This window comes from Chrysoperla carnea, chromosome 1 (assembly GCF_905475395.1).
Source record: "Chrysoperla carnea chromosome 1, inChrCarn1.1, whole genome shotgun sequence".
Lineage (NCBI taxonomy): Eukaryota > Metazoa > Arthropoda > Insecta > Neuroptera > Chrysopidae > Chrysoperla > Chrysoperla carnea.
In genome coordinates this window covers 25,970,055-25,997,073 of record NC_058337.1, presented here as the reverse complement: position 1 = coordinate 25,997,073, position 27,019 = coordinate 25,970,055, and the positions used below count along the sequence as shown (strand labels likewise).

The 27,019-nt window shown below is 29.1% G+C and overlaps 1 protein-coding gene across 1 annotated transcript; it reads right to left on the bottom strand.

The window, feature by feature from the left end:
- Window positions 1–1,168: 1,168 nt before the first annotated feature.
- Window positions 1,169–25,702, bottom strand: LOC123296489 (solute carrier family 2, facilitated glucose transporter member 8-like). The gene is made up of 4 exons (XM_044878014.1): window positions 25,577–25,702; window positions 4,569–4,704; window positions 3,094–3,434; window positions 1,169–2,362 (listed from the first exon to the last, which is right to left on the bottom strand). The coding sequence occupies exons 1-4, from the start codon at window positions 25,700–25,702 to the stop codon at window positions 1,169–1,171; spliced, it is 1,797 nt and encodes a 598-aa protein (XP_044733949.1).
- Window positions 25,703–27,019: the final 1,317 nt, after the last annotated feature.

Below are 27,019 nucleotides of genomic sequence, written 5' to 3'. Positions count from 1 at the left end.
TTGTTGAAAATACATAATTTAGTTAAAAATAAATTGGTGAATTTTAAGAGAGTAAAGAAAAAATTTGGAAAATCGATCGTTTTTTTGTCTAGCGTTTAAAAAATCGCACACTTTTTTGCCCCACTCTATACAATGTTTGTATCCTGTAAATATGTATTTAAATTTTGTAGCTGTGATTTATTCTCTGACTTGCATTTAATATAATGTTCACTGCTTGTGAACAGTAAATATCAATTTTTGGTCAACTTTTTTTAAAAAATCGCTGGAAGCAGTCGTTTTTATCCGTATTTAACCAAAAATTGAATTGTACATTTTTGTTCATCGAAACGGTATGTTATACGCAGTTTAGAAGGCTACTTTACAATATCAGAAAAAAATTTTGGCACAAGTTTTCATAGATTATGTCATAGTTAACTTAAAGTTTGCGAGGGTAAAACATTAAAATATAGAAGAAATGCACAAAATTTAAAAAATTTTTCATTTTTGAAACAATTTTTGTAATTAACATTTTTGTTATTTCTGTTTTTGCCTACTAGCTTGCATACAATTTTTAAACGTCGAAGTCTTTAAAATTATAATTGATGTGTTTATTTATGATACAATGGCGTTATCTATAAAGACAAATACTTTTGCCGTGAAATCTTAATGAATGCGAATTGAAAAAAAAACACTCGTATCAGGACTCGAACCCGGACCTCTTGGAGTCATATCAAGCGCCTTATCCAACTGATCGAATTTTTATTTTTGTTTATTTGCCAATAATTAACTTTATTATTATTTATGTTTAGTTTACTCTGTGTCTAGAGCTTGTATTTCTCACTTAGATAAAGTGCTTCACATGAATCCAAAGGTCCGGGTTCGAGTCCTGGTGCGTTTGCTTGAAAAAAAAAAAAAAAATCAATATAAAATAGAAACTTTAAAGAAGCTTAGCTACATATTTCTTGTGTATTTTGAATGAAATACTTCCATGGTGTGCTAATTTTCGTAGTTAATTATCTTAATTAGGTATATACAAATATGAAATTATTTTTGATGCCACTATTTTCGTAGGGCATTCAGTATATGATATATTACATGTAATTTAAAACGTTTCTAAATGGACTTTTAAATGCATTTGATGAAGTTTTAATGCAACAATATTTTCCATAACACGATGTACTATTTAATTTCATGAGTATTGATTTTTCTCAACATCTATACTATTTTCATCCGTTACTAAATTTCTACTTTCAACAACAAATACATTATTATTTAATTGTTTATTACCTCGAAAATGTTCTTCAATCTCTTGTAGTGTCTTACCTTTTGTTTCTGGTAAATACATGATCACAAATACCGTACCAAAGAAAGACATTATACTATAAAATAAAAATAATCCAGGACGTCCAAATCCAGCTAACATTGTTGGATACAATTTAACCACAATAAAACTGAATGTATAACACATAAATGCTGTTAAACCACCCGCAAAACCTCGTATTTCTGTTGGATACACTTCACCAATCATAGCGAACGGTATTGTTAAAAAGCCAAAGGTGGATGCAAAGAAATATGACATTAGGGTAACTAATGGCACCCATTGGTAATGTTCAAGTAAAATATCTCGAATTGTATCAGCTTTAATTTCTAATAAGGGTTCTGTTAAATTATCGGATGTATAATTTGAAAGAGCTGCAGCTGTAGATGGTTCAATATTTTCGGCTTGAATTAAGAATAAATACAACGCTAAAATAACCATACAGATAGTCATACTTCCACCGGATAAAATACTTGGAGGTCGACGTCCAAAACGTTTGGAAATATAACTGACCATCATAGAGACCCCAGTACGTACAAGACCAATCATGATTGCCACAAGATATGGATCCAAAACAATTCCAGCTTCCTTAACAATATCGACAGCGTAATAAATTATAACAAATATTCCAGAAAATTGTTGGAAAAAGAAATATGTACACATTATAACAAATGGTTTAAGACATTCTGGTTGTAATAAATATTTGACACGTTCCATAATTTTTGTTTTAAGTGTACGACGTTCAATTACTGGGATACTTGTTTCGTTATAAACACTAGTAGCAATTCGTGATGCTGGCATTGATTTACTTCTTGCGGGAATAATTTGTATGGATTTTTCATTTTGATTTAATAATTGATTTTGTTCGATTATTTGTTCAAACTGAATTGGAACACTGCGACGTGCCTTTGTAAATCCTTGTAATTTACGAATGGAATTTTGTGCACGTAGAGGCCGGCCTTTATTTTGATACCATACCGGTGATTCGGTAATTAAGAAACGAATACATATAATACAGAAAATTGGTATAATTCCAGAAATTGTTGCTGCTAGTTGCCAATTATCCTAAGAAGAAAATAAAATAAAATTAGGTAAAATCATTCGATAGAAAATTAAATGAAAACCAGTGGCAGATTCATTAAATGAAGAAGTAAAGAATTATTTTGCACTGAAAAAAAATATTTTTCTATCTAGGAAATTTTTTCCTCTCGTCAAGTGTTCTTACTGTTAACGTGTAAAACAAAGTTTTTAATTGCTATGAAGATTTTATGCATGTTTTGGTATTCTTGTGGGAAGTACACCAGTTTCCTTACAGTAGAAATACGTATAGTTACTGCAGTTTATCAAAGACCCTGCTTCTTTGCAAGTGTCATGTAAGGACTGAAGCAAATATTTATTATTGTTTTTAAATATTTCTTATTCGGAATATTCAAAATATTAACTTCTATCAAATGCGAGTTTTTCGTAACATTAATTTCGTTTGTTCCAAAAAGAAGCATTTTCCATCACTCATTAGTTCTAACATATGCTACTTATTTGCATGACTTTTTGGAAATAATTTTCATTGACATAGTCCAATTTAGTAAAGTTTCTTTCATGGTCAATATTTTAATTATAGTCTAAGAGACGGTATAAGGTCGATCTTCACCCATCTGATAAGCAGATGAGACATAGTTTTTATGAAATTTTACTGATTTATAAACACGCCTATCGTAGTTTTTCTATCGATAAATGTTCATGGATATTTGATGAATCCGCTACTGGTATCTTATTTTCATTTTAATAACAATACTAACTTTAAAACAGTATCCAATCGTATAAATAAATAATACACCCAAAGCAAATGCAATTGAACTGAATGTGCAAACCATTCCACGTAAATTTGGTGTAGATATTTCACTCATATAAACTGTTGGCGGAACACTACATAATCCAGTTCCAATACCGGCAATAAAACGACCAATTAACAATTGAATAAATTGTGATTGTGTATTGTCAGATGACGCTGTACTTATAATTGCCCATCCTAATATCATTACATAATTGATTATATATAATGAAAATTTACGTCCCAAACGATCCAATAATGTTCCAGATAATAAACAACCAATAGGCATTGATATTGATGCCATACTTGCTACGAAAAAAAGTTAGATTGTAAAAAAAAAAGTTAGTGTTCAGCGAGTTGTACGTAATAAGCTCTCATTGATTGTACAAGTACCAAAAGAGGCTTAGCATTTTATACGCTCCTTAGGTGAGCAAAAGTGCCACTCTGTTCTCTGTTTGTGCCATCAACATTCAATTTTAAATTGCATTAATCTGTAGACTACAACCCCATACTAAAATGTTGAAAAAGATGCTCCAATATATAAAAGTAAGTTTAAGCACCATGGCGTTAGTTTTGGATACTAATTTTGCATAAGTATTCGAAGCGAATTACATAAATGCTGTAGGGAAATAAATCACGTAGGGCTTCTGAAATTGATGGGAGATCAAAAATTTTACCGAATCAAAGTTACCGGATGTTTTTGTGTACGTTTTTTTTAGTATCCTGCAACTCCGTACATTTGCTGGTGCTAGGATAAGACGCCAAGAAGTGTAGTATTCATTTTCTGACCTGTTCTCACCTGTACCGCGCAAAACTGACGTCATATGGTGCTTAAACCTACTTTTGCATAAAAGAGTAACTTTTTAAACGTGATTCCTGGTGGCTTATTTCACCTGAAAAATTTTAGCTTGTAGTCTATAAGAACAAACAGCTGTCGTAAAAAATCGAAAGAACAAAAGGAACAGCGCTTAATTATACACACGTATCCGAAAGTAAAACTGATTAAAAATAAGAGACGCCAGTGAAAATTGAAAACACCTGTTAAAAAACAAATGTGGATTCTTTCTCGAGGTAAAAGTTTCTAGAAAAGCGGCACTGATCTACGTTCTTAGGTATACGTTTCTTTTTATGCCAATAATTTTTGTCTTATTGGATTCAAATCCTGCAACTAAGAAGCTTTACAAAATGAATCTTTGCCGGGAATAAGGAGCAACCTCAGTTTTTGCTAATTTCAATTTTTTAATTTCATTAACATATTGTCAAAACGTTTATATTAGAGAGAGTATAGCTTCGCACATAAAAAATCTTGTATTTCTTCAAGCACGCTAAAAGTTTGAATATTTATTTAAAAAAAAAACTTGTGCTTCATGAGAGGGAGAGTTATTACGGTTTACTTTAAGACCAAAAATTTTGGTTAAAATGTTTTAATATTATTTTACTTACCAACCCATGATCCTTGATCGGCAGTTAAACGATTTGGATTTGTTAGTGATGTTAATGTGGGTAATGCAATTGCTGAGAAACCAAGACTCATTCCAGGTGAAATAACTGATATATTTGCAACCAATCCCAAAATAAGCTGAAACAAGTTTTAATAAAATCAATATTTAATTGCAAAGTGTACACTGCGATGTAGTAATAATGTTTTTTTTTCAATAAAATGGTTACAAAGTGTGTCGCATTACAAATTGACAAAGTAGGTCAATTCTTAATATTTTGCCTAGCGTCAGAGATGGCTAGAGATATCGAAAAAAAAAAACTATTAGAAAAAGTTGCTTATTTTTGAATATTTTTTTATACCCATATACCGATTTTCATAACAAAATTCGCATTTTTAATTTTTGCATTATTTTGGTCTTTACAAAAAATTATTACAAGTTTATTGAAATATTTGAACACATTTACACTATTAAATTATCAATTTGTCCAGTTTTTATATTCCATATAGCACACTAGTTATCAAATTAAACAATGAACTTTTATAACTAGTGTGATATGAAATGTAGAAACTGGACAAATAAATTATCAATTTGTCCAGTTCAATAGTGTTATGTATTAAAATATTTCAATAAACTTGTAATAATTTTGAGTAAAGACTAAAGACCAAAATAATAAAAAATTAAAAATACGAATTTCGTCATGAAAATTGTTATAAGAGTATAAAAAAATTTTCTAAGCAACAGTATCTCTAACCATCTCTGACGTTAGGCAAAATACTAAGAATCGGTCTAATTTGTCAATTTGTTTTAGGCTAATTTTTAAGTTTAAGCTAAGATTTCAGTTAAGTATCCTTAAAAATGTGACACATCACCCTTTATGATTGTGCAAAATTTCAAATCGATATTCCTATAAATAACGAAAATATGAGACTATATTACAGTCAAAAATTTTTGTATGGCGATGTCTTTCTTTAATCAGTGTGTTTTAAAATTTGTTCCAGTGAGACAAAACGATTTTTGCGAAGAAATTTTGCTGAATCAGTACTTAGTATATGTCGGAATCACGGTATTTATTATATAATGCACAGTTATTATATGACTTTGGTCGGGACTAAATGACTGATTTACTCAATCTATCATTTTTTTATTAATTTTTTATACTAGGTGAATTTTTTTCATTTCGATAATTAGATTGAAAAACTAAAATATTCAGGTATTTACAAACAGATGTTCATATTTTATTAAAAATCATTAAAAAAAATGAAAAGATTTTTTTTTAATTTTTAATGTAAATTAATTCAAAAATGTTAATTTCTAATTTTTTTTACATATGTTAGTTATAGATATCATGATGTCTATAATTTTTATTTTACAGCACACCTTTGCAAAATTTGCATAGAAAATAGTTACTAAGTGAATAATTTCTTCTTTTCATTGAGAAACTTGACATTTGTTATCAATGCATTTATTACATAAGCAAATAATTATATTTGAATATTGATCATATACACTGAGACCTATGATTATGGGAACACTAATTCTACAAGCTAGACGGTAGAAATAGCCAAAATATTCTTGAACATTCTAAATCATACTCTCCATTTATTTCTATGATTGTCAGTGATGAAATCAAATAAAAAATTGAAAGAATTACTGTATCATTCATTCATATGTTTCAGAACCGAATTATAACCGGAAAGAACTAATTAGGTGATTTTATGAGCACTTCTATCAAAAATTTGTTCATAGCATCAATATTTTGAAGCGTTACAAACTTGGGACTAAACTAACTATACCTTGATATATAAGTATTACTTATATAACAGCGTATGAATATATCTTGAACTAATGACTGAAAATGTTGCCGATGAAAGTTCATTTTTTAAATTAAAATTGTCGAAATCTTTCTTAAGAACATCTATGAGTCACGAAGATCATCTACTCAATGATCTGGTAATATTGGTTTGGAGAATAATTTGTTGAAAAAAATATATTTTTTGGTTATTTTAACGAGTTTGCTGAGATAAAAGGGCAAGAAAAGTATTAGTACAATTTTACCAAAAACTAATCATACCAAAAACTATTTTTAGCGAATATAATAAAATTAATGACAAAGAATATTTCGCTTGACATGAATCCAAGAAGTCCGGGTTCGAGTCCTGGTTCGAGTGTATTTTTTCAATTCTCTTTAATTAACATTACTAGACAAGCATTTGTCAATAATTAGTTTACGATTGAATGTAACATATTATATATCAAAATTAGTCTAACAGACCATGATGTAAATATTGTGTGCATAATTAAAATGTGAACAACAATAAGAAGTAATAATAATAAATAAAGTGGATAAACAAAGTAAAAAATTCATTGAGTTGAAAAAATTGCATTCGTGTCTAGAACTCGAATAGCCTAATTGGTAGGGCGCTTGACATGAATCCAAGAAGTCCGGGTTCGAGTCCTGGTTCGAGTGTATTTTTTCAATTCTCTTTAAAGAATATTATATTTTATCATTGAATCTCGTAAATCATCTTGCATTCACCGATTTAAAGACGAAATTTTACTTTGTTAAATATATCAATTTTTTTTTATGACAAAAATCTACGAAATTACCCAATTGGCCCCCTCTATGCCCTCAAATGCTGTTGTTTTTTATATCTCCTGTTTATTATCTTTGATAAATGAGACACCACTTTCTTTGCTAGTTGGTGTAGTTGCATTAAAAGATAATAAATTACAAAACCACTCAATTGGTTATTAATTACTCTTATTTAAATTGCAACATCATTACCATTTTATAGCTGGCATACTTGTAATAATTAAAATTGTAACGCAGCATAATAAATTTTTGGTATCTTAAAACTTCCTGTTTAAGGTTTAGTTGATAGCGTAATAAAAATTACTGGATTTGAGCTGGCATTTCTGTCTGTGAATAATTTATATTTTTATATTTGAGCTTGATAAAGTAAATGAAATTTACGAATTGCTGTTCTTTATTTTTTAAATAAAAATATTAACTACGTAAAATATCTCTTATTTGAATTTTATAGAATAGTCACCACATTGGCCAGAGTCCACAAAAAAATTAGAGTTTGTGATCTTTTTAAAAAAGTATAGCAATTTGTCTAGAAAATACCAAATTTTGAAATTACCAAATTCAACCTTTTTGAGGGCCTGGGTCACTTGTGAGATTCGATTATAGTATTTCTGTGGAGACATTTGAAATGGTTCTTTCATTAGTGATAAAATTTGTGCCTTTTTAACTCAAAAAATACGGAGTAAAGCTCGACCATCCAGGTACTAATATAATAATATAACTAATAATATCTACAGAAATAGACATAAGAGTTATTGTTTATTCTCATAATCTCATTCAATTGATAAAATAATTTTAGTATTGAGATTTTATAATAAAAAGATACATAGAAACAGAGAAACAATAAGACAGAAAGGGAGAGTTTAATCTGAATACCACAGTCGTATACACGACTGTGTTTGTTAATTTTATTTTGTTAGGCCCAATTTGTTTTTTAATTTACTGTTTTCATTCTAGGAAAATTTAGAGAATAAACAACTTATATTCTGTGTTTTAAAGATATTTATTTGTTAACCCTATTATGTATATTCATGAAAATTAAGTCAAAGATGGTAAAAATATTACAAGTCAAGGCGAGGCGAAGCTCATTATAAAAAAGCGAGGTGATACCAAAATACTCGTGAAACAATAATCTTTAATCACACAAGTTGTTAATTCTTATTAAACTTGCTAGGAACCTCCTTTTTTGGAAGAAACTATAAACGAACAGAGAGAGTTATTGGTCAATCAAAATCGATACTGCTATTATAAAACTCAGATAACTATGTGCAAAACTTGAATATTACTCACGTCAATGACAGGTAATTTCAGTATCACTATCTGATTTGAATAAATTAATTTTTAAATAAATATATTATATTAGTGAAAGGTGAATATTGTCGAATTTCAACAAATAATTTATGTAGAAGATATTTGGGAATGATTTAAAATATCTCATCTTGCAAGAGTGATGAGATCACCAGATACCTATTTTAATAAGCAAAATTTATTGCATTATGAATTCGTGTACATCCATACAATTTTTGTGACACAGAGATACCTTCTTAAGCTAGTTTGGACGTAAACTCATTTTTTGACACTTGTAACTTATAAATCAATTTTCCAAATTTAGTAACAAAAGCCTATTATTTTACTAATATTTTTGTGTATTGTTTATATACAAATCTAGATGTATATATTACGTATTAACGTAAAAAAAAAACCACATATCAACAAAGTATATTTATGCTGATTAAATTAAACATTAAATTTTTGTTATTATTTATATTTAATGTTTTTGACCTTTTTGAAAAGTGATCCAATTAACAATAATTTATAAATGTTTTGATTTTTATCATTAAATAATCGGATATACGGATGAAAGTTGTTAAAGGTCAAAATTAAAATAGTTTTACTAAAATGAAAATTGCCTATTTTGGTATAAAGCTTTTTGAACTTATTTGCATCAAGTCAAACAGTAGTCTTTCGCTAGTCTAACAACACAAAGAAATAGGGATATTGCACCCCACGGTTAAAATTGATAAATATTGGCTTTTTACCCGACTGCGCGACGCAAAGGAGTAGCAATGCGTTTATTAGTCTTTCAGACACGTTAGAGACCAAATGCAGGGGCCGATCTTGACGATTATAACGTCAATCGATTTGTATATCTTTCGATTGTCACTGAAGATGTGGCAGTAATCAAAATACAATATGGAGACCACCAGACTATTGTGAAAAAGAAGAAAATGAAATTCAACGACAAAATCGGCTAGTGCGTTTGGTCTCTATAGTGCCACAACCGACCAGATATGCAAACGACAAACGATTGTAACATAAGTGGGGTCTGGTTGAATAAGTATTTGAAAATTCTAGCTAAAAAGTGTAAAATAAAAAAAATTAATTTAAAAAATCCAGAAATGCGACTGCGTTAAATAAAAACTGAAAAGTAAAAACAAATCTTGTAGTTTTACATAGCGATTTAATAGTCAGGTCCATTAAAATCAAAACCGGCCGATATTTTTTTAATAATCCAATAATGAGCCCGCTATGTAAACTACTGAACTTGTCTTTCTCTTTTCAGTTTTTATTTAACGCAGTCGGATTTTTTGATTTTTTAAAGTATTTTTTCTCTTGTTTTAATAGATACCTTTCTATTTGAAATTACGAGTCACTTTTTTCAGACTAAATGATTGATAGGTAATGTGATAAAATGGAAAACAAGGATCCTTAATTAAAGTGAAAAAGTATATAGAAAGATGACCGACTTGAAATTGTAGACTTTGGCCTGGAACTCAAAAAAGCGACGTGTTTTTCTTTGATATACATTGAAGTCAAGTGTTGAAGTTGTAACCAATTTTTATTTGAATATATCTTTTTATCGTTTTTTATTTTACGTAATAAATGAGGGCAAAAAAAAATATCTAAAAATTATGCCCGATGTTAAGAAATGTTCATCGAATCATTTTGAGATTTTTTCAAAAAGGAAAAATATATCACATTAAAGTTAATAATAAAATTTTTATGCTTGCGAATGCTTATTACAATTTTGTTTATCGTTTTCTATGAAAAAACTGTTCAAGCATTTAATTTGAAAATTATCAATATTGACATTTGATTTATGATTTTTCTTGAAGTATAAGCGGAACAGATTAGTGATAAATATAATAATATTATGTATAGGGTTGCTAGGTAAGATGTTACCACATTTTGTTCAAAAAGATGTTACACTTAAATAAGAGTGACACATTATCCAAAAAGATAAAATACTTAAATACGAGAGATGCATTAAATTACGGAAAATTTTGAAACTGTCCTTGAAAGGCCCTTAGCCCTTGAATTTGGGAACTTTTTTATTAAAAATGTGTTTTTGAAGCATTTTGAAATTTTTATATAAATCTGTTGCAAATTCCCAAAGTGAAGCTAACTGACTGACTCACTCACTGACATATACAATTTCTTAGGCACTTCTTGACATGCTAGAAATATGCGGTTTATCATTTTCTTTTCTATATTTGCTAGGACGACGGGGTTTTCTCCAGTCGACCCCTAATTAAGTTAAAATAACAGAATACTTTGAAAAATTTCACAAACCACATCATAGCCCCCTGGAAAGTTGAAGAAAACACCCCCCAAAATGATGTTTTTCTGTTGTAGGTATACATGCTAGAAGGAATGGGATTTATAAATCGACTAGGAATGAAGTCAAATTAACAGAATAGATAAAAAAAAATGTATAATTCGTATTGCAACCCCCAGGAAAAGCGGACCACCTCCCAAAAATTAGGTTTTTCAGCTCTATACATGAAAATTAGACACCGGAACTGTTATAAAATTATCCGTACTGTCTAAAGAACGTACCTCAAATTGCGCTCGGACTATATGTTATGAATATTATTTTACAAAATATAAAGTTGTTGACACATCAGTACCCCAATAATTTTAGGGTTTCAACTCGGAATCTAACGGGATAAGCTGAATTTTTGTATAAACCTTTATTATGAGTACATTTTTAGTACAGAGGTCTCAAAAGTCACATGTGGTCACACATGCGCGTCCTTAGATATTCAAGGTCAAAGGTCGCTAAAATCAGTTTTGTGTATATCTCGTTTCTTTTGCCTTCAATCGTATTAAAATTTTCTAGCTTAACGTGCTTCATTGTTGGGTTAATATTTAAAAATATAAGGTTAAATAATTATTTAAGTAGTATAGTAAAAAACCGATTAATAGATAGGGAAAATCGTGAATCCAAGTCTGTTATGCGGTTTTTTTCCTTAATTATTCATTAAATACAACTTAAATAATTATTTAATTACTTATATTTATAAATATTGACCCAGCACTGAAAATTTTATCCTGTTCAACCTTTATAATATATGTTAATACGATTAAAGGCAAAAGAAACGAGATATTCACAAAAAACTGATTTTCGCGACCTTTAACGTTGAATGTCTAAGGACGCGCATGCGTGACCATATGTGACTTTAAGGCAACATTTGTACTATCAAAATAAAGATTTGTACAAAAATTCAGCTTATTCTGTTAGAGTCCGAGTTTGACTACTTATTTTGACTAAGATGATCGGATTATATAGATACGGTTTACTAAGCTTTCAGTTTTCGAAACTAGTTTTTTTTAATAGACTATCACTATACAAAAGCAAACTAATGAGCTACTTACAGGGAAAAACCGTTTCAAAATGTCTCAAAAACGGATATATATAATTCCAATGATAGGATGAAATGAATAAAATGAAAAGAGTGTTCAGTTTTCAAATTGCGAATAAATTCAAATTTTGGGGTATTCTTTACATATAATGTATACCAGGCATGGGCGAGTTATTTTAAGTCGAAGTCACCATTGTTATAACTTTATTGTGTGCCATAGAGGAGGAAGCGAGACGGGTATACGACTCTTCTACCTATCTCAGTTTCTCTTATAGTAATGAGATAGGGTAGAAAAAAAATGTTGTCTCTCTGCCTTACTCGTATTTTTGGTTGTCACTGGTTAGAGTGTCACTGTCTTACTCGTATTTTAGATACAAAAGTCTGAGGGACTTCTCTAAGCCACGTTTGCCCATGCCTAATGTATACCACCAATAATAACCTAGTATTTTTAATTGAGGATGATGACCAATGGATAATAAAAAAGGATTAATTATTGATTAAATATAAAATTATAACCAATTGCACAATTATTTTAAAAACGTAAAATAAACCTGTTTGAAATGACGTACTAAACAATATTTAAAAAAAAATTTAAATAAATAATTGTAATATAATATAATAAATTAACTATTATCTTACACAATTTTAATTACATTAATCTTAAGTCAGTAGGTATTAAAAACTCATTAACAATACTAATTTATATTTTTCTTGTGAAAATTAGATATGCATAAACCGCAAAGTTTAAGTAGGATCAGAAAACGTTGACAAAAAATTTTAAAAAATTATTTTATAGTTTTAGCATACTCAAACCTATCTGAAACTAATACGACACTTTTTAAAACTCGCAGATACAAAATATACATATATCAAAGTATACTTATTTTAGTCCTAAGCTTGTAACACTTAAGAATATTGATATTACGAACAAAATTTTGGTAAAAGTGTCCATAAAATAATCGAAATTAATTCATTTCCAGCTGTGCGTCCGTGTCTGTCAGTCAACACGATAACTAAACAAGTGAAAACAAACAATTGACTGAGTAAATTGTTAAAATACCATGCATAGACAGTGTTGATTACTCTATCACATTACACATACATACATGTCACACATACATAGCTGATATTCCCATATAATACATACTATACAATTTACGAATAATTTGTGCCCTCACGGGTAAACAGTGATGTTTACGAAAAAATGTTTCAAACAAAAGTTGTTTATTTTTTGATAAGGAACATTTTTTACGTTCAAACTTTTGTTCTGTCTCTAACGGTTTACAAGATGAGTCCTACGGACCAAAGACCCAATTGGCCTATGTTGCTCATTTACGAACTCAACCTCACTTTTTACGTCCTGAATACGTTGTTAAAATTTCAGCATGATATCTATTTTCGTTTTTGAGTTATCGTGTCCACAGACGGAAAACCGGAAATTGACTAATTAGGTGATTCTATGAACACCTATACCAAAATTTTGTGCGTAGCATCAATATTTTTCAGCGTTACAAACTTGGGACTAAACTTAATATACCTTGCATATTACATATATGCATGGTATAAAAACGAAATGAAATATAAGGTGAAATTTTTAAAGCTTGCTCGGAACTCAATTGGGTAGGGATTTGTAAGACCCCTCTTGAAACCGTTAGGGATAGAACGAAAGTACGGACGGACAGACAGACAATCGAAAATGGACTAATTAGGTGATTTTATGAACACCTATACCAAAATTTTGTTCGTAGTATTAATATGGTTAAGTGTTAAAAATTTGGGACTAAACTTAGTATACCATGATTTATTTTTTACATGCATGGTATATAAAGGGTTGATCGAAAAGAACCATAGGGTTTCGACATTTTGAGGAGCCCAGGAATTTTTCACTAATGACCAACCGGACAATACGAAAAAGACACTGAATAAATGGATTTCTTTTTATACAGGATGTTTATTTAATTTTTCGTATGGAAAGCTTTTTTATAATAAGGTTTGAGAAAAAAGTTATTTTTTATACAAACTTCTGCTTTCGAAAATATTAACATTCAGTTATTCACCTTTGACATCGAAAGGACAGGATGCCACAAATTGAGAAATTACGTAAGGGAAAAAAAGAAATCGCTCCCGAGATATGTAGGAGTATGTATTAAAGAATTTTGTAAAAGGAAAAGAACATGTCATGTCATGTCATTTCCATTTGTAAAAGGAAAAGTGCATGAAGGATACGTTTAGGCAAAAACGAACTGAAGATAATATTTTTTTAGGAATATTTTAGGAATAAATTGTTAACGATGGGGATGTTTTGACAACTTCAATTTGAAATTAAATTTTGCAAATCCTACTTATATTATCTGTTATCTAAATTAACCAGTCATTGTACTTAAAATATTTATTTGCTAATTGGAAACATTTATAACAAAATAATTAATAAAATTCATTTTTGCCTCAACATATCTACCTTCGCGTTCCATACATGTAAGTGTTCTTTTAAAAAATTCTTTAAATATATACTCCTACATATCTCGGTAGTGTTTTCTTGAACTATTTCCCTATTATCTGTTATAAATGGTCAACATTTGTAAACGATCATTAAAATTTCAGTCAATGTTTTTCAATTTCTGGACACCTTGTACATTTGATATCAAGAGTGAATGCCTGAATACTAATATTTTCGAAAGCAGAGATTTTTATAAAGAATAACTTTTTTCGTAAACCTTATCATAAAAAAGTTTAAAAGTAGTAGACATTCTGTATATCAAGATAATTTTTAACTTCCCGCTAAGAAAATAGGGTTAAAGTTATTGTTTTCACCCCGTTTTGCCAAAATCGAGTTTTCATCAGATCTCGACGTTTTAAGGTGTCAGCTTCCCTGACTACTTCCGCGAGGGTGTCTGTATGGCTGTATGTATGTATGAGTGTGTGTGTGTGTGTGTGTGTGTGTGTGTGTGTGTGTGTGTGTGTGTGTGTGTGTGGATGCATGTAAACCTCTCATAACTTTTGAACGGCTTGTCCGATTTGATCGCGGTTGGTGCCATTCGAAAGGACTTGACCAAACTTAGATTTTGAGGCCTATTCGATGGCCCGCCTATGGACCGATTCGAACCGATAGATTTCGAGAAATCTCAAAAAAACTGCAAAAAAAATTTTTTTAAGTGGTTTTTTTTGAATAACTTTTAAACGGCTGTATCGATCAATTCCAAAAACTAATCAGCTCTCAACATCAAAAAACCACGTCGATCACCACCAGTCTGGTCAAAATTGGTTTATTCGTTCGTGAGTTATCGTTGACGAAAGAAAACCCAAAAAAACGTTTTTTCGGAATAACCTCAAAATTTTTTGTTCTATCAATTGAAACTTAAAGATTCTTCATGAAGCTTCAAAAACTGCGTCGAATGTCACCAACCGCGTTAAAATCGGTTTATTCATTCTAAAGTTATCGCGATTTGAAAATTTAAAAAAATAGTGTTTTATCAAACACTAAGATCACATCTAATTACAATAAAATGCGAGTGGATATAACATCAGAATAGATAAAATTTTTTACACGTTATGAGTCAATACTTAGCGGGAAGTTACAGGGATGACCTGCAGGGTCAACCGTTTTCCAAATTTTCGTTTTTTTGTTTATATTCATAAGCCAAAGAAAACCATTTTTTCTGTGTTCAAATACATAATGATGACATATATAGTTTATCATCCACCCTTGTCTTACAGGCTCTACATTTTCCGTTTTGCTTTTAGTCTACAAAATTTTAATTACTCAACATATGGAATAAGATAAGAATGTCAAAGTGTGAAACCAAACATAAGTTCATCTTAATATTTTTATTCATTCAATAATATTGTTTACAAGTTTATTATATTAATTAATTAATGATAAATTATAGCGTATAACTAAAAAAAAATTATAAATATTTGAATAATTATTCAAATGACATCGAGTAGCACAAATTTATAGGCTTTTAAAAAAAATTATATCTGTTTGCATAATAAACAAGGTGTAAATGCTTCAAAAGAATGTTGTTTTTCATAAATAGGCTATAATTCAAAATTATGTTAATTAACTTAATATTCAAATTATAAAATATTATTCTAAATCTAGATTATCAATAGTTTATCTTAAAAAATTTTAATTTTTATTTGGTGATTTACATTTTAAAGTGCGAGTATTATTAATTAGTCATGTGTCTGTTAATGAATTTTTAATTTATTGATTGATAAAATTTAAATTATAAATATACAAAACAAATTATAAACAACCTATACGGAAATGACATCGGCGCGGAAGTTTGAGTAGAGCTATAGGATGTTTACTCTCGAAAATTTACAGAAAGATGACTGACGTTGGTGTCAAATAGGTGCATCAGTTGTTTTCAAAGTTATTTTGTATAAATTTATTAAAAAAGTTGGGTCACGCAACGACTAACATAGATAATTGTAATTAAAAATGACATTTTTAATAAACGTAGCATGGAAAAATCGTGGGAACATGGGAAAATATTTAATTTTTGCCAGTGAAGGGGACTTATCGTTATGAAAAAAAACTCATGTTTGAAGAATGAAACTAATGGACAAAGAATTAAAAAATAATTTTAAAATACCGTCTCCAATCAGTAATTTCCTTGTGAACAATTACGCTTTGAAATCATATTTTTAACTAACAATCGATTCATTGGCGTCGACTTCTAAGCGTAATTGATCACAGAGAAATTCTTGATTGGAGTTTTTTTGTAAATTTTTTTATTGTCAAAAACGCTATTATTATTGAGTATTAATGAAATTAATCTTAGAATTTTCGAATATTTATTATATTTATAGTTTATCTATTATGCAAATTTTTATATGGCTACTTAAATTTTAAAGTATGTGGATTAATTAGTCACGGGTCTGTGACTATTAATTTAAATATTTAAATTATAAAAATTAAAAAATTGTAAATGATGATAAATTTGGATTTTACTGTACTAGAAAGTTTATATTATTGCTGGACCTCAACTTCAGATAATGTCTTCTAAATTGCTTGCACGTTCCATTTAAAATTATAACAAGACAATAAACACTACTAAAAGTAATTAAAGAGAATTGAAAAAAATACACTCGAACCCGTACTTCTTGGATTCATGTCACGCGCCCTACAAATTAGGTCATTCGAGTTCTAGACACAGAGTGCAATTTTTTAAACTCATTGAATTTTTATTTTTACTTTGTTTTACTTTTTCAATTCTCTTTAATTAAGAATACTAGACAAGATATTTGTCAATATTTAGTTTACGCTGCATGTATCATATTAAATATCATCAATTACAATCGAGAGAAAATGATGTAAATAAATATCGTATACATGATTAAAAGTAAACAAAAAAACCAAAAAAAGTACTACTACTAAAAGTTTTTTAAAATGTTTTACAAAACACGGGTCGTTAGTGGAAAATTACAAACTATGGAAGGAAAACATAAATATTGAAACAATTTAATAATATATATTTATTTATATCAGTTTAGCATTATGATTTATTTATACCGTTTTGTATTAAATAAACTTTAAAATATTACCTCCTGTTTTGTTTATCTTTTCTAAGATAATTCCGTCAAATAATTGCATAATAATATGAAAATTAAATAGACTTTTCAAGGCAAATTGAACGTCAAATTCATGTAGAATCTGCCAATGCTAATGATGAAATCTGAGCCAGCATAGGTTTATTAAAACTTGGAGAAGGTATACTTATACACTTAGCCTTGGTTTGCGAATTCTTGTTGGGCCAGCATTGTTTGCCAAGTTTTGGTATGTGAGCTTTTGTCCAAGGATAATGAACCAAAATTGTTGTTTATTTATATTAATGTTTTATGTAGTTATACTGGTGTAGAACTTGATCGTGTGAACAAAGGCAGTTAATTTAAAGCAACACGTCTTATATTAGTTTAAATATCTGCCTGCGGAAAACCTTACAAACACAACTTAAAAGCAACTAATACTTCAGACTACAGAGAATTTTTTTCTGCAATAAATTACAGGAGTTATTTTTTTATTTTAATAGGTTCAGTATCACGTATTGAATGTAAATGCACAAAAATAGGAGAGGGAAGTGCCTCCATTTTAAGGAGAACCGTTTTTGGCTTTACCTCCATAATCGTGCATTTTAGACCATAAATGGTAATTATTTATATTGTAGATGATTAAATTTCCCGGCTATTTTGTCAAATAATTTTTTTGTATCGCTAACCGTTTATGTTTTATACAACTATGACGATTTACTTGATTATTTGGCCGGTATCTCTTCTAATATTTGTTTAAACGAAAAATGCTAATAACATTGCATTCCATTATTTTTCTTTCCTTTTTTAGTTTGGAATACCAAGCTGAGTTGAAGCTAGAGTTATTGCGCGCTCTTAAAAGGTTATAATTTATTAAATTTCTTAATAATGCTTTAAAATACCCTTTTGTGTGGCTTATGTTCTGACATCCTTGTTGTCTGAAACTATCTTTTACAGTGGCCCTTTATCGCTTTTTACAATTGTACCTCCTACAACTTTCACTTATTCACGATTCTTTTAAAGCTTAAATTACTTGTAGTTTAGAAAATGAGTATTTAAAAAAATGCCTTTGCCATGTTGTGATTAATGTAAGATCTACCTCTAAGAAATTTCATTTACCAATTATTATTGAATTACTGAAGTAATCAATTAATTGGGAGTTACTGTTTAATAATAGTGCACTAATGTGCAATGTGCATACTTATTGGGAGTCGTTGAATAATAATTATTATAATATTTATTCAGAATATTAATGACTTTCATAAACCTGTCAAAGTTTTTTTTTATCCTCTTTTCATAAATCTTTTGAAAGATATAATATGACTTAATAAAATGTAAATATAATTATGGTTTACAGCTTTATAAATTTTATTAATTGAATGTAAAATTACAATTAGTTTATGGTGGAATGACTACTTATAAAATGATTTTAAAGATTAATGGCTGATTTTTAATGGGCTATTTTTTAGTGTTTATGGCACAGAATAATACAAAAGAAGAGCCAATTCCACCGTTTAGTTTAAGAGTAATTAACGAATATCGAGATTGACATAAATAATGTCACCAAGCTGCTGTTTATTGTTGACAAAATTTTATGCGCTTGGCCAAGTATATCTTTATCGAATTTATTTGATTTAGGACCAAAAAGTAGATTTTTGTCAAAATATACTTTGAACGTATATACCTACTAGAAACAAAATTACGTGAAAACAAACCATGGATGATGAAATACCATGTATAGACAGTGTTGATTACTCTGTCACATAACACATACATACATGTCGCACGTATACCTTATATATGACATTCCCATATAATACATACTATACAATTTGCGCATAATTTGCACTCTCACGGGTAGACAGTGGTGTTCATCACGGAAAAATGTTTCAAACAAAAGTTGTTTATTTTTTGTTTAAAAGTTTTTTTTACATTTAGTGTTCTATCTGCAACGGTTTAAAAGATGGGTACTATGGACCCAAGACCCAATTGACCTATGTTGCTCATTTACGAACTTGATCTCACTTTTTACGTCCTAAGCTCGCTATGAAAATTTCAGCCTGATATCTCATTTCGTTTTTGAGTAATCGTAATGACAGACGGACAGACGACAGACGACAGACAGACAACTGGAAATGGACTAATTAGGTGATTTTATATACACCTATACCAAAATTTTGTTCATAGTATCAATATTTTTAAGCGTTACAACCTTGGGACTAAACTTAGTATACCTTGCATATTACATATATGGTATAAAAACTTGGGACTAAACTTGTTAGTTCAAAATGTCACTTTTTTATTTTTATAAAAGAGTTATAAAAACATATTCATTCTCAGAATGTCAGAACGTTGCGTTGTGTCAAACTGATACCTATATGAAACGCAAATTTCTAGATTAAAACTGATCAATTTAGTTTAGTTTAGTTCTAGTTTTATCGTTCATAATAGAGTGAGGCGTACCTGCATATTACACACATAAATGACACATCGAAAATATGTTGATCCTTGAAACTAATTTATACACATCCGTTTTTGTTTTTATTTTGAAAATTCAATATTTTACATGAGAATTGTTTATGAATGAATCAGTTATTCTGGAAAATATTCACTTCTGTTTGTTTGTAAATAAAAGCAAGCAATATTTGTGCAGGTAATTATTTATATTTTTACCATATAACGTATATTATTATTTTTTCTATTTTTTTTTTTTCAAACCATGCCTTCTCTCTTCTCGTGAAAATTATAGTTGAATTATACTTGGAAACGATGGAAAGGTAAAACACATTGAAAAGTTCTGTTTCATATAATATGGTTACTTAATAGTTATGCTTTTTTAATAAAAAGAATTTTTTTATTGCTCCATTTACGAAAAATTATTTTAATTCAAATTAAAAAATAAAGCTATTTAAAAATAAAAAAAACAAATGTCACAATCTAAGTGAAATTTTGTTATAAGAAAACTGGTGAAGTGCGAATTTAAATTGCATGAAGAGGGCTCCGCCATTAATTGTCTTCTAACTTTTGTAAATCTGATGCCTTGCCTCTGGTACCAAAAAAGTATCGCTGGTACCTACTTTACTCATTTGGAAAACTTTTAATTAGTACCGAAAAACTACATTTTCTGCAAAATTTTACGACCGAAGGTTTTAGTGATAAGATGACCGATGAGTGAATTTTCATAAGATTTTAAAAAATCTCAACTACATATAATATATAGCTCTATCCTATAAAGTTTAACCGACTTCAAACAAAAAAGGAGGAGGTTATCAATTTGACTGTATTTTTTTTAATGTGTGTTGCCTCCGAACTTTCGACTGAGTGAACCGATTTTGATGATTATTTATCTATTTTAAAGCTGGTGCTTCCCGTGTAGTCCCATTTCATTTTGGTACAGTTCTGACAACGCCACCCATGAGGACGCCATAAAAGTCTTAAATTTATATTAAGTATGCACGACAAAAGGACGAATAACTCAATATCATGCCAAACGATTTCGATTATTCATTTTTTAGTGACAAATTAATTAGTGTACTTTCGACTGAGTTAACCGATTTTGATGATTATTTATCTATTTGAAAGCTGATGCTTCCCGTGTAGTCCCACTTCATTTTGGTACAGTTCTGACAACGCCACCCATGCGGAAACCATAAAAGTCTTAAATTTATATTAAGCATGCACGACAAGACGACGAATAACTCAATATCATGCCAAACGATTTCGATTATTCATTTTTTAGTGACAAATTATTTAGTGTACTTCAGATTCACTGAAAAACACAAAATAAAGAAACTGACTTCAAAAGAAAAACTTTTCCAAAATAAATTAATATGAACTAAAAAGTAAAACAGTTATGTAGTTAAAATTATTGTTATTTTTGGAGTCGATGTCAGCCAAGCTAATATAGCAAACTGTTCAGTCAGAGTTGTTTCCTGGGTTGACACAAACTCCAAAAATAACAATGATTATAACTACATTATATTATCGTTATTTTTCTTCTTTTTAGTGCATATTAACTTGTTAAGAAAAAGTTTTTCTTTTGAAGTCGGTTTTCTTTCTGTTAAAAGTTTTTTATTTCATTTTTGATGACGGAACATTAAAAAGTAGGAGTAATAAAGTAAGAGTAGTTTCAAAAATCCTATTTACTGAAGATGGATTTAAAAAAAACGATTCAATTAATCTGTTTAGGTATAGATAATTAAGATTTCACGCTGTGGAATTTAGAATATTTTGTATAAAAATGTAAGCCTTGTTTCATAATTTACATAATATCTAAATATTTCATTTAATTATTTTATTTATTTTGAATATTTTATTAGTTTTTTTTTTTATAATAATTTATTAACATTAGCATAATTTTCAAAATGATTAATATATTCAATATTTAAATCGAATTCAATTATTATTTATAATATTTTTGTTTACATTTATAATTTTATATTATGCAGCAACAATTTTCGAAGCTATAGCCCCCTAACATGTCATACTATCCTACTTCTCTTTTTTACAAATCCTGCCAGAGACAGTCACTTACTTAGAAAATGTTAAGCGCTTTCCTTGATAGATTGGCCCCAAGGCGAGATAGATTGATAAATAATAGTCTTTATATCTCAGATTGCTTTTTTAAAATTTGTTGGAAATTTTAGGCAAAGCAATTTCAGTTTTGTATTCATATAAATGGCTATCAAATTTAAGAAAAAGCTTCGAGTTGTGCAGTGGTTTAAAGGTATTCCAACAATTGTTGTTAATGGCTTGGGAATCATAGTCTCGACCCATTTTTTTGGCCAAAATACCAGTCTATTTATTTGAACCGACTAAAAACAAAGAGTTTGTCAATTCGACTGTATTTCTGTGTGTGTTTAGTTTAGTGATAAATTTGTAACGCTTAGAAATGTTCATGCTACAAATGTTATACTAAGCCATTTTTGTTTGTCCGTCGGTTTGTCTGTTAATGTCTCCCTGCTGGTCTGTTAGGGCGATAACTCAAAAACAAAAAGAGATATCGAGCTGAAATTTGTACAGCGTACTCAAGACATAAAAAGAGAGTTTGAGTTCGTAAGTGAGCAACATTGGGTTTAAAATAAACAATAAGCTAATTTTTTTCTAATATTTTTTCGTAAATATCTTTGTTTTCACGTGAGGTCTTAATCTTCAGTTTCCATTTTCTCGAAAACTATATATGATAGAGAATTACAAATTTGTAGAAAGAAAAAAAATCCTAGAAAAATCTTCGAAATGTTCTGAGAAAAATGGCCGAAATTTTATTCTTATGAAGGTTTTTGTTTTTTTTAAACTTATTTTTGACGACTTAAAACAATCATATTTTTATTTATAGTTTAAATGAAAATTTAGAAATATTTATTGATTATTGATAAATGGTAAGTAATCAGGTAGTTTAAATTGAAACTACTGAAAAAGCGATCCACTTCCTGTTTAATAATACAAATCTTTATCGCCAGTAGACGGAATTTATCTGATTTGCATTTGAATATTTTTATTGGCCTCAAAAAAAAGTATTGCCTTCTGGTTATCTAAATTGGAATTACTGAATTCGGGTCTTCTTCGCGTTTTAATCGGAACGAATTATTATCGCCAGTTGGCGAGTTGCAACTCCCAGGTATCAACACATTTGAATATGCATAATCAACAAACAAAGAACATAAATAAACCTCACTAAGTAAAAATATCAACTATTAAAAACTCCTTAACTTAAACCCTAAGTATGTTAAAAACTCAATAACTCAAATTATTTAACATTTCCCTAGGTTTTTAACTTATTGAGATTCTGCTGTATTTTGGTTTGGGCAGAGGATATACATGCAAATATAAATAAACTAATTATTGTTTTTGTTTATTTTTATGACTAAATGAGAAGTTTTTTAATTATGTATTTTTCGGTTGTAGGAATAATTGTTAATAATATTTTGAAGCGCCTAAGGACACTTCCTTTTCCGCTCTTGACCTGTTGCAATATTTTTTTCGTGAAACATCATTGTATGAAACATGCAGTATAGGATTTACCGGGAAGCAAAGGAAGCAATTGCTTGGGGCCCCGCTTGGACATGGGCCCCAAAAAATTGAAAATTTTGAAAACACATTCGAAAATTTGAAAAAAAAAAATAATAACACATGAAAAAAAGAAAAAATCTATGTCAACAATATCGATCATTCATTGTCCCCAAACGATTTGAAATTAGTTTAAATCTGTATTTCCCGCGTATAGTTGGCGCTTCGGTCGCTCGTATTTGTGTCTTCGTCTGAACAGCTATAATTCTAAAAGCATCATCGTCTCTTACACACAGAGTAATAGGTAATTATATTGTACCTCAGATAGTAAATTATAAGTTAACTGTAAAATATATTGATTATGCAAAATTAACTAGTTATTCATTATTTTGAAATATCGGGGGGGGGGTGTATTTTACAATGGGGTTCCCAAAAACCTGAGGTTGCTTGGGGCCCCGTCAGAGGTAAATCCGGCACTGGAAACATGGAGTTATCATCCAATACACATTTTAAATTAAATAATACATATAAAAAGTTTAAAACTTTATTGTATTATTTTTTTTTAAAACATAATAATAAATAAATACTACCTGTATTCGGACAAGGGAAATTTTTTTAATTACAGTGAAAAAACGAACTATCAAAAATTAAATCAATCTTGCAATCTCTTATTCTCGAGAAAATACAAACAAATTGTTAATATTCTGTCATGAGGACTATCGACAGAAGTGAATAACCCATATCTGTTTTAAATTTGCCAATTTATTGTAATATTAAAAATAAAAATTTCATAATTTTGAAATTAAAATTATTAACATTAATTAATCTGAATACAATTATTAACAATAATCTAATATTGTATGACACTTGAGATAACGTTATTTTTTTGTTTTCATACCAAGGTAGATTTGATATAAATATTTGATAAATTAAATGAAATAATTTATGATTTTAAGGAAAAACAAAAGAAAGTTTTGAAGATTCTTGAGCTGGATTTGAATACTGGCCTGCGGTGTCGTAGTCCACTACTACCACTAAGCCATTGCGTCTCTAGTAAATTGTTATGAGTAAAGCTATTCGCACCGTGTGTGGGTTTTATTGGAGGCGTTTCCATGGTAACGATACACTACTTTAATTATAGAATTGTATGGATGCATATATAATTGTATGGATTGCATATATGAAGTACATTGAAAATTTAATATTATTATCTCACAAATTTAAATAAATAATTATGATAATTTACATTTAAAAAATAATGTTAATGCAATTTGATTTCTTATTTTCACAATTTTTTGTGCATTAAGTTTAATTAATTAGTGTTTTCAAGAACTTTAATTTAACATTCACTATAACATTTACATGTAAATAATTGCAAATTAGTCATAACCGCCTCCTTTAACGCCAAAATTTTTCACTGAAAGCGCTGGCATCGATTTTATTGTCCCTACCATGACTACGCACAAAACGAATAGAATCGTCTAGCGCGCCTATAAAAGTTTTCACTTCAAAATTTGCTTAGAAGTTCTAAATGTTTATTGAACTTCTAATTTCAAATATTTTGATAAAACATTTTCTTCTCATCTTGGTAAAATAAAGAGAGTTTATTTAATCTAAGGCATACATTACCAGCTTGCACATAAGAACGAGACCTATCCCGGAGTGAACCGATGTTAAAGTTTTAAAATTTTCTTACTTTCTCAAAATTCTTAAATTTTAGACGCGAAAAACTTTAAATTGAATTTTTTTTTCACTCATCGGTGGCTTTTATTACAGTATTTTAAGAAGCCTGCAAAAGTTTAAAAAAATGGAATATATCGGCTTAGAAACGTCGTATGAGAATGCAATACTCGACAAATGTCTAGTCTTAGAGTCCGACGCACTTTTTTTTCTTTTAAAGTTGACAAATTTTCGGAAAAGAACACTCTTATCAATGGAGCCGTGGTTTTATTATTTTTTTTTTGTCACCATCGTATTTATCGATATTTGTTTTTTTGAATAAAATAGTCAATAAACTGGCTTATTCAATTTTCTGATGGGAAAAAAATTTATCCGGTTTGTCTATATCACTTTTTCATATAAAATTTTACTTTCAAATGTAATTACTGAAACTAATTTTAAAAAATTTCTTTTGATTTATATCAATTTAGACTAGAAGTTACATATTTAAAAAAACAAACTATGATTAACTGGTTCATATTTAGGTTACTTTTTATATTGAAAGATTCAAACCTGCATGGATGTAGGCGTTTGTGGTTTTTTAAATTCTTGTGTAGGAACTGAATCAGGTTGTCGTCTATATTCCACTTCATTTTCATCATTATTACTGTCAATATTTTTATTTTCATTTTCCGCCATTTTACTGAATCTGAAAAAAAAAGAATTATGATTTATTACAAATTAATTCAATCAATAAATATGTCATGTACATACACAAGGTATGTTATATAATGAAATATTAATTGATAAAACCTTGAGTTCAAAAACTTTGCATGCAAATTTTTTTCCACTTCTATTCTTTTCAGAAAAATGATAAATGGAAGTTTATGTTTATCTAGTCGAACCGTGGGAAAAATTTCCCCCTTAAATTATGAGGTTTTATGCTAGAAGTGTAGGCAAGAAAATGTAAAAAGAGTCGGTGCTAATATACATAGCTTCAAATTTTCCGTCTACAGTACCTTATTTCATGCGAACAGCATCTGATATTGTTAAGAGGGTAAAAATCCATTTCGCGAAAAAAGTATTCATTTACTGCAAATTGCGTTGGTATTTTGTTAGGTTAGGTTATATTGGCTGTCCACGAAGGACACACTTAGGCTATAGAGCCCATTGTGATACCACATATGTGTTTTACCACCTTTCCGCTGATAATTTCATTTGTCAGCTCCTAAATTTCAGAAGCTGAGTGCATCTCCTTCATGCATATATCATGCACTACACCAGCCCATCACAACTATGAATTAAATTAATTTTGTTGCGAGGGCGGGAATCGAACTCGCTACCCTAAGTATATCGCGGACGGAATTGGTTACGTCTTAATCAACTGAGCTAATAGGGCGACGTGTTGGTATTATTTGTACATATACTTAAGGTAATTTACTAATAACTTGACCTTACATACCAAACGGGAACCATCCATCTCTTACAGTTTCGGTGGAAACCTGAGAGCACGAAATTCCAAAGAAAAAGACGCAAAAGGGGAAGATAATTTGGAATAATTTGCAGTGTTTTTTGTGTTTAATTTCAATTTTGAACTTATAATATTAATTGTATATAATTTGATTAAATAAAGACTATATTCTTTTATATTGAGTTTAAACTTGCTAAGCAAATTTTTATTTAAAAAACATAAAATTTATGTGTAAAAAGAAATTTTTTTCAATTTTTTAATTTGTCAATCATTATACCAGACAAGCATTAATCAACGGATACAGAAAAAATATGCGAATTTATTTTAACAAAAAAGAAAAAACTTGTTTATAAAAAATAACGAAATTAATTATAAGCCAGAAGCGGCTTTCATTAAAATATATTGAAACAGCTTCTGGTTTATAATATGATATATGCATATTTATAATAATCTTATTCGATTTGGAAAATAATTTATTGTTTTATGTTTTTGTATTTGGTTTTCAAATTCGAGGAGAAAAAAAGACGAAATCTCTATATTTTGGC